The following is a 13,934-nucleotide window of genomic DNA, read 5'->3' on the forward strand; positions in this document are numbered from 1 at the left end:
GCATGCATGTAGTGAAGAAAGGCACTTAACTATTCCCGTGAGCAGCTTGACTGCACTTTGCCAAGAGAGACGGCTCTTGGGGTGGCAGAGCCACGCAGCTGCTGTTTACCTTTTTTGCATACAGCAGACGACAATCCTTCAGAAACACTTGGCTGGCCCTCAACTGAAATAAATTTGAAGTCCTTACCTGGCTCACAAAGCTCTACAAACCTCCAAGAACTTAACTGTCGCATCAACTTTCTGTCTTCTACTGTGTGCTGGCTTCTTGCAAGACCCTGAATTCTTACGTAGTCTGTATCTAATTCAGGTATGCACTTTCTTTGGTTTGATTATCTTTCCTCCAATGTCTCCTTCCCTTAATTTCCAAATTTTAGGGAAGTTTTCAGGGACTATTTTACCTAAACTCCCCCTCTTTTCATTCCTACTTCTCCGGTCTTACCTCCACGTGTTCATCATGCATATGTAGATTAAAGGCACACACGCCTTTAATCCCAGCACTTGGGAGGCAGAGGCAGTGGATTTCTGTGAGTTCCAGGTCAGCCTGGTCTACAGAGTGAGTTCCAATACCACCAGATCTGTTACACAGAGAAACCCTATCTCAAAGCCAAAAAAAGTAAAAATAAAAACAAAAACCAAAAAAACAGTATTTAGGTGTTTAAACTTCTGAAGCTAAAGCTAAAGTCCACATTTCTTTGACTTTTAAATAAATTCCCTCTGAGAAGTATATTTTGAGCAGTTTGACAAATATAAATTTATAAAAACTTTCTGATAGTCTTTGGCACTAGTTAAGTTTGGTGTGTGATTTATTTATATTTGTAACATATCTTAAAATAAAAATTCAAAACAGCTTTCTGGGAAGGAAATTGTAACTAAACCCAACAATAACCCCAATCCCAAATTTTATAACTGATATTTCCATTTCATCCTATTTAGCCTACAAAATGTAACAGCATTTGTGAACAAGAGTGTTCTTCATAGCAATTCAAGAGAGCCAAACGATTTCTATAATTAAAAGCAAAACTTCTAAAAATTAATCTTGCTTAGGGAGCAGAGTGAAAGCCACTACTGAAGAAAACAGATTTCCGTTTCATTGAACTGAGACTTGAAAAGGCAATGCTAAGTGATTGTAACCTGCAATGCTCTACTCTGTGGTCCTCTTGGTACCCATCATTCCTATGAATCCCTTACAACAGGTTCCTTTTAACTATAGGGTACTTTCCAGGTCACTTGGTCTCCCTAGCCATGGGAGCCACACCAGGGAAGAACACTTAACCCCAAACACAACAGATCAGTAGGTTGACTAGCAGTCCATCTAACGAATACATCCTATATCTGTACTTCAGATATAGTAAGATTTTTTTCTCTCTTTCCTTAAGAAATATCAAATTCTTTCCAAGAAAGCAAATATTGAAAATTCACACTTGATTTTAGCTTGCCTCCTAGGAAATTCATTAATATCCACGGGAAAACAGGACCAGAAAAGCTGCCCCACAAAGGAAATCGTTCCTTGTCAGGAGAGAGGACACTGCCAGGCTAATGACCCTTTGTGGCTGATAGTCAGTATCTTCCTAATTTTTTTCTGGCATGTAATTGCAAGAAAGAGATCACAGACAAAAATAAGTAAGTTTATAAGGGAATCTTTTGCTATCTAATTGTCTGTCCCCTTAACACTTTTCAATAGTGATAGAGACCACTGAAGGATCACACTAACTCAAAGCCAGGAAGCCTAGGGCAATTAGGTGCCTAGGTGCCAAGGTGTCAAAGAGAAGGAATGCACTTTTTCCCCTTCAACGACACTAAACAATATAGAATGATTACTTTTCTAGTTAATCAACAAAAAGAGGTTTCTCAAAAAGACTTTACATTGGAAATATCTTGACTCTAAGTCCTTTCTTCCTTTCAGTCTCCATGACTGAAGCTCAGAAAGGGGAACAATGGGAACACAGACCCTGGCATCCATTTGTCGGCTTCATCTGCATGGGTTTCAAGAGTATCAAGGAAGAAGGTGAGTCCAGCCCTGGCCCAGTAGCCTGCCTCTGGCTGTGGCTCTGCCTCTGCTGTATGAACCCCATGGAGATGCACTGTGAGAGGAGAAGGATGCTTCGTGTCTCCTCAGGGGTGTGCTGTGGAGTTTCATCTTGTGCACACTTCTGTGATCTCACATTGCTGACTGTTCAGCTAGTGACTGATGATGAGAAATGGCGAAGTTCACTTTGGATTATAATGGAAAACAACAACCCTGATTCCCTGGAATTACCAATTTTGTTAGATTACTTTACATGAATAAAATGTGTTTGTTTTGTAACTTCTTTGGTTTTGTAAAACTAATTTTATTGAGATGTAGTTCACATAACATACAATCTACCACTTGAAATGTACAGATTAATAATTTTTCATATGCAACTGTACGACTGTCACCACAATACATTTAAGAACATTTTTGGACCTTTTAAAAACAAGCAAATGACCCTATACCATTAAAAGTTCCTCTATAAGACTCTTACATGACTGTGGGAAGTTAACCTGTGTTTTGTGCATTTACTTATTCTGGGCATTTTGCAGAAACAGAATCATATAATTTGTAGTCTGTTGTGACTCATTTCACTCACTGAACACAATGTTTTCAAGGGTGCCGACTCATTCTTTAATGAGACCACATCACACTCACACAGTCTCCAGACACTAAAGGTATGCTTGGATACTTCTACATGGGGAGTGAGGGGTTTTCTGATTTTATACCTGTCTCTGTTTCTGAAGGAAATCAGAATCCTGGGCTGACTCTTGATAAAAGAAAAAAGAAAGCCACCAGGTTCTTTGACCGTAATGCATTTTTTATAGGAAGTGGGAACGAAACACTTTCCTACTAACCCACTTATTGACAATGGTCTTCCAATCATATTTTAATTTAAAAAATACAGAAAAAGAGAAAACATATGCTATGGCTTTGGGAGGGAAAAGTGGTTCAAGGGATAAGCACGGGAACAGAAGTAGGTTTGATTGAAAGACATTGTATACATGCATAAATATTGAATAATTTTAAAAAGAATTGTTGAACTTAATGATTAGTAAATCTTATGGTATCAAGTATATTTTAATGAAAATCACGGTATTTTTAGTGGTAAAAGAACAAGAACAGGTCAGTGTAAATGTTTTTGGCATCTGGAGAACTCGAGGATAATTGGGTCTCTCTGCTTTATTCTCCTATCTTCCGCAATATCACACATCTGGAAAATTCCATCCTAGAGACACAACAGATTACAGCTTAAAAAGAGACACAAAAGACCTATTATGTTAGGAAAAAAAGTAGTTTTGACCTCATAGAACCCAAATTGGTCTTGGGGACTCTAGAGATCCCTGGGCCGATCTCAATTCTGCTATAAGCTGACAGGGGCTCTTATCATTTCGCTTGCTTTGCTTGTGTAATCATTAACACAGGTACTTTTAGGAGGGACTTTCAGTGGAAACAAGATTGGAAAACTTCATGAATATTATTTTCAAAGCACTTGTCTGCTCTGTTGTGCACACCTGACCATAAATAGGCAATCAAAATGACAGGCAGCATGTACTAATGTCTTTCTTGTTTATCCTCAAATATTGTTTATATTAGCAAGTGCAATAAATAAGAATTTGCTATCTGTTGCTCAATTCTTGATTATTCCAGTGCTGTCTGCAGATTCAACACTCACTATGAACCCGGAAGTGCATGTGTCACCTCCTGTCCACCTTGTCTCTACCTCCATGGCTACAAAAGACCCCTCTGACTCTTGGCGTTTAGACTTTAAAATAATGAAATGCTCTTCAAATTTTCTAAAATGGATATAGTGTCCCCATATTAAAAATAACTGTGCCAGTGCTGGTACCTGAAAGCAGTGGTTGAATGTCCAGGGCATGGGGTGATCCTGCCTTAACAGTTATCCTAAATTTTATAATCTAAGGACAATGGTATGCTCAGTAACTTCTCACATACCTTCTATCTGGAAATGGTTAGTGATGTGCAGTGAAGTAGACACCCAAGTGAAGTTTGTCCCAGTTCTAGACCCCAAGGTATTTTCTGCTTTAATTTCAAATAATGACTCAGAACCAATTAAAACACAAGAATGTGAGCCACAAGGTGGTGGTGCACACCTTTAATCCCAGATACTGTTGGGGGAGGGGGAATCACTGAATTGCTGTGAGTTTGAGATCAGTCCAGTATACGAAAGGAATTCCAGGACAGCCAGGCCTGTTTCACAGAGAAATCCTGTCTCTGATAAACAAAAACAAACAAACAAACAAACAAACCAAAAAGCACTAGTTTATAAATTAAATCCAGTAGCCTGGGTACCTACCTTATAATGTCACCTTCAAGAGCAATCACTCTCTTAATGATCTTCTGTTCTTGGTTTTTAGGAGACCTAGGATGAAAAAAAATAAGGTCAAATAGTCAGTTCTGTTGTTGTTATTTTAGGAAAAAAAACCAAATTGTTCAACAAAATCAGCTGTAGTAAAAACATTGCAGAATTCTTAGCACCCATGGTATGACGTCAACCTTACTCGGGTTTCAAGTGATCTGACATACTATTGAGATACTTATGTTTTTTAAAAGCTCTGAGAATAAAGAAGCCATAGTAAAACTTAACAAAACGAGACTACAGAGGGACTACAGAGTAAGTTGATACAGTCTGCCATTCCAAGTAGACAGAGGTGGAGGCGGCAGAAGCAGGATCCTTCCACACACAGCAATCTGCAGGCAGCCTGGGCTACATGAGACCCTGGAGAAAGAGGAACAGAAACCAAGATGGATAAACAACTTAGATATTATGGGATTAAGATTATTAATATGTTGTTATTAAAGTCAAGTGCTTTTAAACAAAGGATTTGTATGTAAGAAAGCAGACATTTCTTTGAACTGATAACATTTTGTAAAGTTTATGTCACTTTAAAATCAAAAGCGCATCATCCAGAAAACAATGATATTTTTTTCAAAAACAAAGTAGAGAATTCCTTTAAATCATATAGGCGTTCAGCGATTTGATGATTATAGAATTCAGAGAGATAAACAGTGCTCCTGGCAGTTAAAAGAAATTGATAGATTTTGATATAGTTAAAAGATATTTTTCCATTTTAATCTCCTTTGTGATGAGAAAATTTTATTCAAAGACACACTGCTTAGATAAATCCCCAGCCCTCTTGGAATATGCATCCCAAGTGATTCTTTCCTCCTTAGGCTAGGATTGATCTGAGAGGTCAAGAGTGTGTGGGAGCGGGATGGGGGAGCACTCCCAGGCTTCCTTAGGAAAGAGGCTTTCTCATTCACCTTGAGCTCTACTGTTCCCACTCTACAGCCAGCAACCTCTGTCCTGAACAACCCGCAGAAACAATCACATGGGGAAGAACTCGCCTGCTAATAATGTCCCTGCAGTGGGCTCAGAAGCCTGTCCTCAGTGCCAGCCAAGCCTGGAGAAGCTGTAGCCCCGAGTCTCAGTTTGACTGCCTTCCTAGAGAAACCCTGAGCCAATGCCCCCACCTAGGTTGCCCTCAGGAAACGCGCACCATCAATGTCTGTTGACTTAAGCTGCCAGGTACTGGGGAAATTTCTTCTGCAGCGATGGACAGGTAACTCCATCTTAATGTGGACAATCTCCTGCTGATAACATCTTAAACCCCTGATTTAACAGACTTGTCTCAAGGAGCAGATCATATATCATATAAGTAATTGTTTAATGTGTCCTTGAAAATCAACCAGAGATAAAATATTTTCATGCCAATTCACGTTTTTGAATTAAAACACTTTTTAAAGGGAATGTAAAAGTATAAAAACAGAAATAGAATTAGAAAAACTGTAAGTGTGTTCTGTATTAAAGGAGTTACAATACAATTGATATCCCACAATACATCTTTCAGAGAAAATAAAATTATGTAAAACAGCTGCAATTACTTTCACATGATTATGAATATTCTTTATTTTGAAGGGAAATGGGATCAGAGTTTTGACTGGCCTCTTTAAACAAATTGAGGAACCGGTATTCTATAACTTCACTGTCATTAACAGACAATTCTAAATCTGCCTTGTGGGGTTCTGCTACCTTCAAGGTACGGAAATTGGGTTCTCTGTGCAAGGCAACTTAAGACTACATAGAAAATGGCTATCCATCTCTTTCATTCCAGTCTCTCCAGACCTCCTCTTAATCCTGCTGCAGCTTGCCTGCAGGAGCCCCTTGTTCCTCCGGATTACTTAGGAACCCTGTAATGATCTGTTCTGTCTCTTTAAGAGACAAGCCACGCCCACTCCTCCCCACTTCGCTGAGGCAAGCTGATCTTCAGCTTCCAGCCCAAGCTCCATCTCTCCCTTTCTCTCTCTCTCTCTCTCTCTCTCTCTCTCTCTCTCTCTCTCTCTCTCTCTCTCTTCTCTCTTCAGAGACCTGCAGCGTGGTCTCGTGTGCTGTCCCTGCCTTGGACTGGCTGCTCTCAGCCCTCTGCCTGATGCCACATGGCCCGCTGCCACCGCTTGGGGACCTGCAGCATTTCTGCCGCTGCAGTCACTCGGGGAATCCCGCAGCATTTTTAATTAAACCACTACAAACCCCATCTCTTGGTATGACCCAGGATCCCCCTAACTTTTTCCCACTGTCAGTCTCAGCCTCTCCATATATCCATCTCTAACCCTCTGTGTCCCCCTTGACTCACAACAACACTGTGCCAGGGACCCTAGAGTCACCACACTTTCTTAGCATCAAGAGCAAGCAAAGAACAGCCAGACATCAAACAAAGACAACACTAGGTAGCTACATACACTTTGATATATTATATACACATTTATTACATGTATTACAATTCCAGATACCTGGATCCCTGCAAAAGAAAACAGAAACATGTAATCAAGACGATGTGCCTATTCAGGAAGCCAGCAACCCTGCTGCAGTCATCTTTGGGAAAAGTAGTGTAGCTGATGCACAAGACAAGGACTTGGAAATAATAATTATGACTATGTTCAAGGACCTCCATGGGTATGAGTAAACGCCCTAAGGAAGACTATGAAAACAGGAGAATGGAACAGTGAAAACACTTCAAGACATGACAGGAAAATTTAGCAAAGAAATAAAATCACTAGAGAAAAGCCAAAGAGAAATAAAAATGGAAATGAACTTCTTAGGAAATAATCAAAAACTTTAGTAATTAAACCTCTCCAACAGATTACAAAACAAAGAAGAGAGAATTTAAGTCTTGAAGATAAGGTGGAAGAAATGGAGAACTCAACCAAAGAAAATGTTAGGTCTGAAAATCTAGGATCAAAGCATACAGGAAATCTAGGAAACTATGAAAAGAAAAACCCACAAGTAATAGGTATAGAGGAAGGAGAAGAAACCCAGACCTAAGATAAAACATTTTTTTAAAAAAAATCATAGAAATAAATTTCCCCACTCAAAAGGAGGTTCTCATAAAGGCCCAAAAGCAAACAGAACACCAAATACACAGGACCAGAGAAAACATTCCACAGGGAACATAACCATCAAAATCTTAAAGGTACAGAAATAAGAAAGGACACTTGCAGCTGTAGGCAAAAAAGACCGAGTAACATACAAACGCAGACCTATTAGAATTACACCTGACTTTTCAATGGAGCCTCTAAAGTCAGAAGGGCCTGGACAGATGTGCTGCAGACTCTAAGAGACCACAGATGCCAGCCCAGACTACTATATCCAACAAATTATCAATCACAATCAATGTAGAAAGAAAAAACATTTCATGATAAACGGAACTTAAGAAACTTCTATCTACCCAGCTCTACGGTTGGCACTGAAGGAAGACTTCAGTCTGAAAAGGTTAGCTACACCCAAGAACAGACAAGGAACATACAATCTCAGAAAAGTAAATAAAATGATCAAAAGAATGACAATCACCCATACTATAACAACAAAATAACAGGAAAAACTAAACACTGTTAATAACTCAGTATTAATGATATTGATTCCCCAGTAAAAAAAAAAAAAAAAAAAAAAACATACACTAACCCTGTATGAGAAAACAGGATCCATTTTTCTGCTGCATTGTAGAAAATACAGTTCGCCATCAAGGATAAGATACCACCTCAAGGGGAAAGGAAGGAAAAAGACACTCCAAGCAAATGGACCCAAAAAGCAAGCAGGTATGGCTGTCTGACGAAATAAAGTCCAAACCAAAGTTAATCAGAAGAGCTAGGGAAGGACACTATATACTCGTTAACGGGAAGGTTTGTAAGAAGACACTGCAATCGTAAACATTCATGCAACAAACATAGGGAGCCCAAGTCCATAAAAGAAACACCATTACAGCTAAAATTTCAACCGAATATGTAATTTAGAAAAGGAAATCAGGAAGTATTGCTGTTATTACCGGATTACAGCATTAGTCTAGAATTACACAAAGAAAAAATGTACATCTGACTTCACTGGGGAGAGTCAGGAAGAATCTAAAACAGAAAGCAGAGAGTTGTACTATTAAGTCTTAATGGCCAGATCTTTGGCCTTTTGGCAATGTGATTTAGTAAATGGCAATCTTTTGCGTCATATGATGTTGCCTAAGAAGAAATGCCCAATGCAGAAGTATCACCTGAACTAATTATAAAATTACCACTTAAATTGAGGTAGGACTGATGCTAATGAAGTAATGTAAAAGGAACCCCTATTTGTTTTTAAAAGTTGTGTCAACAATCTCTAGGCTTCTCAGATACTCAAGAAGTATTCCGTGTTTTACAATAATTTGTATTTTACAATCATGATGCAAGAGAGAATATATAAAGTGAACTATCTGTATAATTAAAGTCTTATGAATTACTACTTTAAACATACCGATAAATTTCAATGTAATATTAAACTCATGAATCTAATCAAATAATTCAAAATGAAACAAGCTATTACTAACATTAATTCCATTACTGCTTAAAATCTATACCTATATTTTAATCATTAGACTGTTGAATGCATTACTTTGAAGTAAGGAGAGGTGGTAAGAGAGTTATTACAGATTTGCATCATAAAAGTTATTAAACTTCTCTTTGTCTGAATTTTCTTGGCCACTTGCCTGTCTCCTAGCCAATGTGAGAAATAACAAGTGAAAGATTGGGTCTTATTTCAGGAGTACAATGCCTGCTGCCCAATAAATACTCCAACTTACATTTAAATTTGTAACTTTAATGTTTTCACAATATGCAATATTTTATAGTTTTAATTTCTGGGACCTGAGTTACAAACATTCCATCTTCTGCTCATGATTTAATCAGGCATGAGGTGCGGATGAGAAGAGTAGTATTGTTCCTGTACTTCATGGGGCTCGGTGGTTGTGTCTGGTGTGACACAATAAAGGTCCAATCAGAAGACACAGGGTCTCACATAGGCATGACAGGATGCCCCTTGCACTTCTGTGGAATTTCATTTGCTATTGTAATTAAAGGGTTGACATTTTAAAGTGGTGACAGGCCAAACACAGCTATGCCTTTGGTCACAAGACCCTCTGGAACCGATTTTGGGTCTGTCCTGTTTTCCTGGTTGAACTACTGGAAAGCCATGTTTTATGGGCGTCGAGTTAGGAGCACCTGTCTCTCTCTCACTTCCTGACAGTATTGCATCTTGACGTCACAGAGATGTCGACATCCTGGAACTAGGCACACTTATCTTTGATTTGTGTTGAAATTAAAGAACCTCATTTCAGTGAGTTGGGTAGATTTGTGGTTCAGATTGACCAAGATTATTACAGATTTAGCCTCCAGGTTAGAATCAAATTGGGGCCGGTTATACTGGCACATGCCTCTAATCCCAGCACTTGGGAAGCAGAGGCAGGGGGAATCTCTGTGAGTTAAAAATCAGCCTGGTCTACAGAGTGAGTTCCAGGACAGCCAGAGGTGCACAGTGAAACCCTGTCTCAAAAGAAAAAAAAATGTGATGTAGGGAAAAAATGAAAAGAAGGAAGTCACAGAAATCACATCGACCACAGTCAAATATAAATATGAGGTCTAAAGAAGACCATGTACTTAAGGGTTATTACAGTACATATATCAGTGAGATCGTACAATCTTTTATTTATTTATTTTTAACATTGTGCTTGTTCGCTTGTGGTACGTGGTGCTTGGGATCCCATCAGAGCCTTGTGTAAACCAGGTCTGCCACTGAGAAACACCTCAACTCCAGATTCCTAAATCCTGGTTCTTCCTCAGCACTTTCCACCTCGCCCGTGTCTCCTTGCTGACTGGCAGCACAGCACCCACCTCCTGCAAAGGAACAGCCTGCAGCCGAATGTGGTGTCTGCTGTCACTGCTCTGCCTAACCTGAGAGAAGGACTCGAACTGGAGGCAGCTAGTGCCGAGTGGCCTCTGGTCATCACCAAGACGAGGTCAGACCGGGGCATCAGCCGGAAGTCACATGACTAAATTGGAATTGTGGCAATGTTTGGGGTTTGCCATGGAACTTTTTCAAATAAATAGTAAGATAGACTGTGGAGGGCCACAACCACATTCTCCATTGCTTCAAGGGACAAAGGTAGAGATTGACCTCTGTGACCTCAAGGTGTGGTGGTACACGCCTTTAGTCCTGATGCCTGGGAGGCAGAGGCAGATTGACCTCTGTGACCTCAAGGTGTGGTAGTACACGCCTTTGGTCCCAATGCCTGGGAGGCAGAGACAGGCAGATCTCTGTGAGTTCAAGGTGTTGTAGCACACGCCCTTAATCCCAGCGCATGTGCTTGGTAACTTACTACTGCTGCGTCCCTGCCTACTTCCGAGGCATCATCTGGGATAATGGGCAGCAGACCAATCCAAGAGTGACACATCAGAAGCGAGGACTGTTTCCTTTATAAGGGCTGGGTTCCCCTCATTCTGGGTCTCCGCTTTGGAAGCTGATGCTCTCCCTCTCAAGATGCATTAAAGCTTTACTGCGAGAAGGTAGGGCGGGACAATAGACAAGCACATAGGAGACTTTACATACAAATTCTAATTTCTTCTTCCTCTAAAAAATATAAAGCTAGCCACAAACTCTGAGCCTCTATTTTTGCATGAAAAATTCCAGTGGAGCTGGGATGTCAACACTGCAAATCTGCCGGAGTCCCACAAGCCTGACCCACAGATGTTCAGTGGCTGAGGTTGAGCTTGGGGGATTTCTATAAATCCTAGCTTGACTTCTGATTGTGACATCACATGACCACAAAAGAACATGTGTAAATGCTATAACTTGAGAATTTAGTCTAAAATGACTTTAACAAGGAGCAGAATCCACAGGGCCTACAGGCATTATTACGGTCCACTTCTCTTAGACCTGCATACATAGACTGTTATTTTGCAAATCCTCACAAGAAGGACTTGTCATATTCTGTTGTAATAAAGGGCAAAACCAAACATCTTAAAGGCTTAGCTTACTTTTATTACACAACTAAATAAAGAAACACACAAACTCAATAATAATAGTGTGTATACTGAACGGTCAGTTTAGCTTTACTGTCTCTGATGGCAAGAATCAAATGGTACTTCTCAGCATCCAATTCTGTGCACTTGCTTCATGCTTGGTCATGTGTCTTTCTGCACAGGCACGGGTGCATGTGCACGGCTATGCACATACACACACATTTTTAAAGAGACATTGGTAAGACTGAGCACACTTGTATTAGTATACTTACGACATTTAAATCAGAACAGCATTTGAGCTACCTTGCCCCATGTTAACTTCTCTTTGGGTCATCAGAATGGTATGAATGAAAGCAACTGCCAACTTACCCGATTCTCTGGGAACATTTACAACCTTGCAAATACAGAGCACCTCATTTCAGATGTTCTTGCTGCTGCTATAAAATGTTCAGTCCCTACCAACCACTAAAACTGTGACACCTCAGAAAACGTATCAGTCAAAAGACTGTAGCATTTACAAAGTGACATGCATAAGGTGACTAGAATCCATGTTCATGGTCCAAATACGTCTTTTTTATTTTTTTAAAAATAATCTTTTCTCATTTTAGATACTAAATCCTGTTCCCACTCCCTCCCTTTCAGCCCCACTCCTCACTACTCAGAGAGGGTCAGGCTTCCCATGGGGAGTCAACAAAGTCTGTCACTTTGAAGCAGAACCCAGGCCCTTCCCCTTGCATCTAATTTGAATAAGGTATCCTTTCATAAAGAACGGGCTCCAAAAAAACCCAGTTCGTGCACTAGGGATAAATCTTGGTCTCAAGAAAAGAGATATCTTGATCGAGGAAGCCATTATGGGGCTAGTAAGAAACCCGACACTAGAGAAATTCCCAGGAATCCACAAGGATGACTCCAGCTAGGACCCTAAGCAATAGTGGAGAGGGTTCCTGAACTAGTCTTCCCCTGTAATCAGACTGATGACTACCTTAACTTTCATCATAGAACCTTTACCCAACAACTGATGGAAGTAGATGCAGAGATCCACAGCAAAGCACTGGGCTGAGCTCCCAGAGTCCAGCCAAAGAGAGGGAGGAGCAATGATATGAGCAAAGGGGTCAAGACCATGATGGGGACACCGACAAAAACAACTGACTTGAGCTAGTGGGAGCTTACTGACTCCAGACTGACAGTGGGGAACCTACATAGGACCAAATCAGGTCTTCTGAATGTAGATGACAGTTGTATGGTTTGGGCCGTCTGTGGGGCCGCTGTCAAACATGTCTTCTGTGTTTATGTTCTAGAAGGAACAGGGGTGGTCTTGTGAAAAGCATCTGGACAACAACAGGGGGTAATCATATGGACAGAAAACTTTAATGAGAAGCAGAGATCTAAGCACTGGGGCACATGCTCTCTCATTCTGCCGGGGGGAGGAGCATGGAAAGTCTGACCTGTCTACTTTGGCCATTTGCGTGTCGCATGCCCTACCTGAATCAAGCTGGAGTAAAACCACAACATTTTTACAGGATAACAGAGACACTGCAGTGAGGTTCCCAGTGGCAGGAGCAGTTCTGTGTTTCAGACCTTAATCAAGCAAATATATTATGATAGCACTGACAAAGCACAGGAGCGTATGCTGGGACTTATAAATGCTCCTGCTGTAATGCAAAATATTTCACTCTTACTAACTACAATTAGAAGAAATTTAATAAGCAAGTAGTTACAACTGTTCTTATTAAAGTTAGCCTTGATTGTGTAAAATCAATTAATATGCATTATGACTATAATTTTTTAATTATAAAGAGCTGCAATAGTTTGTAGTCGGCTGTTTTGATACTTAAGAACAAGTGTCTTCATATCTCTAGAAATATCTAAGGGATTTAATGCAATAATAACAATGAGATCATACCCACCGATGTTTGTTTATTAACTGAAACTGTTCACAGCGTAGGACAGCAAAATGTTCGGGTGTTAAATACAATTACAGCTGGATATCAGCTTCTAGAATGAGTGTTTGAACATGAATACATATATCACATACATGATATGTGCTTAATTCTACTGTACAATATGAACACATATCTGAAGAAATGTACCTCCAGCCATAAAGAAACACCTGCTCAAGAAAAGGAAATTCCTTGCTTGATTTATTTTGCAAATCTGTTGCTTTTATACAGGGAATATGCTTTCAATTCACCAAAAATGTGGAGATGAATAATTCTCAAATTAAAAATCAACTCTAGTAGACTCTCAAAGTGGAGACCTTGATGCCAGTGTTATAGCCCCAAAGCCAGACACGCACTTTGGAGTGGTTGCCTTTCTTCCGGTCAAGCTAGCCTTGAGGCCTTCAGCTACAGTGTCTAATTGACTATACCTATACTATACCTAACTGACTATACAATAAAGCATCATTACAACTATGGGGTAAAGTAATATCTTGGAAGGAGTAAAACCATCAGTCTATCTAATAATACTTTGATTAAACGTTAGACTTCCATATTCAGTCAGGTTGGAAAATTATGCCATACATTTTTGTGAAGCTTGAAGAATATTTATGCCTTGAATCACTAAGAAAAGGCAGGCATTTGTTTTC

At 39.9% G+C, this 13,934-nt stretch overlaps 1 protein-coding gene across 5 annotated transcripts in view; it reads right to left on the bottom strand.

Annotated features, from left to right (window-relative positions):
• Window positions 1–13,934, bottom strand: part of Immp2l (inner mitochondrial membrane peptidase subunit 2) — an 845,970-nt gene that overhangs the window by 288,269 nt on the left and 543,767 nt on the right. For 4 of the 5 annotated variants that reach the window (XM_085697717.2, XM_085697718.2, XM_085697715.2 and 1 more), the window contains one exon: window positions 4,329–4,394. The exons of the other annotated variant lie outside the window; for it this stretch is intronic. In XM_085697717.2, the coding sequence (XP_085553843.2) occupies window positions 4,329–4,394 (66 nt within the window). The remainder of the gene's footprint in view (window positions 1–4,328; window positions 4,395–13,934) is intronic. 5 annotated transcript variants of the gene reach the window in all.

The sequence above is a fragment of the Myodes glareolus genome, chromosome 11, assembly GCF_982192425.1.
Source record: "Myodes glareolus chromosome 11, mMyoGla1.1, whole genome shotgun sequence".
Lineage (NCBI taxonomy): Eukaryota > Metazoa > Chordata > Mammalia > Rodentia > Cricetidae > Myodes > Myodes glareolus.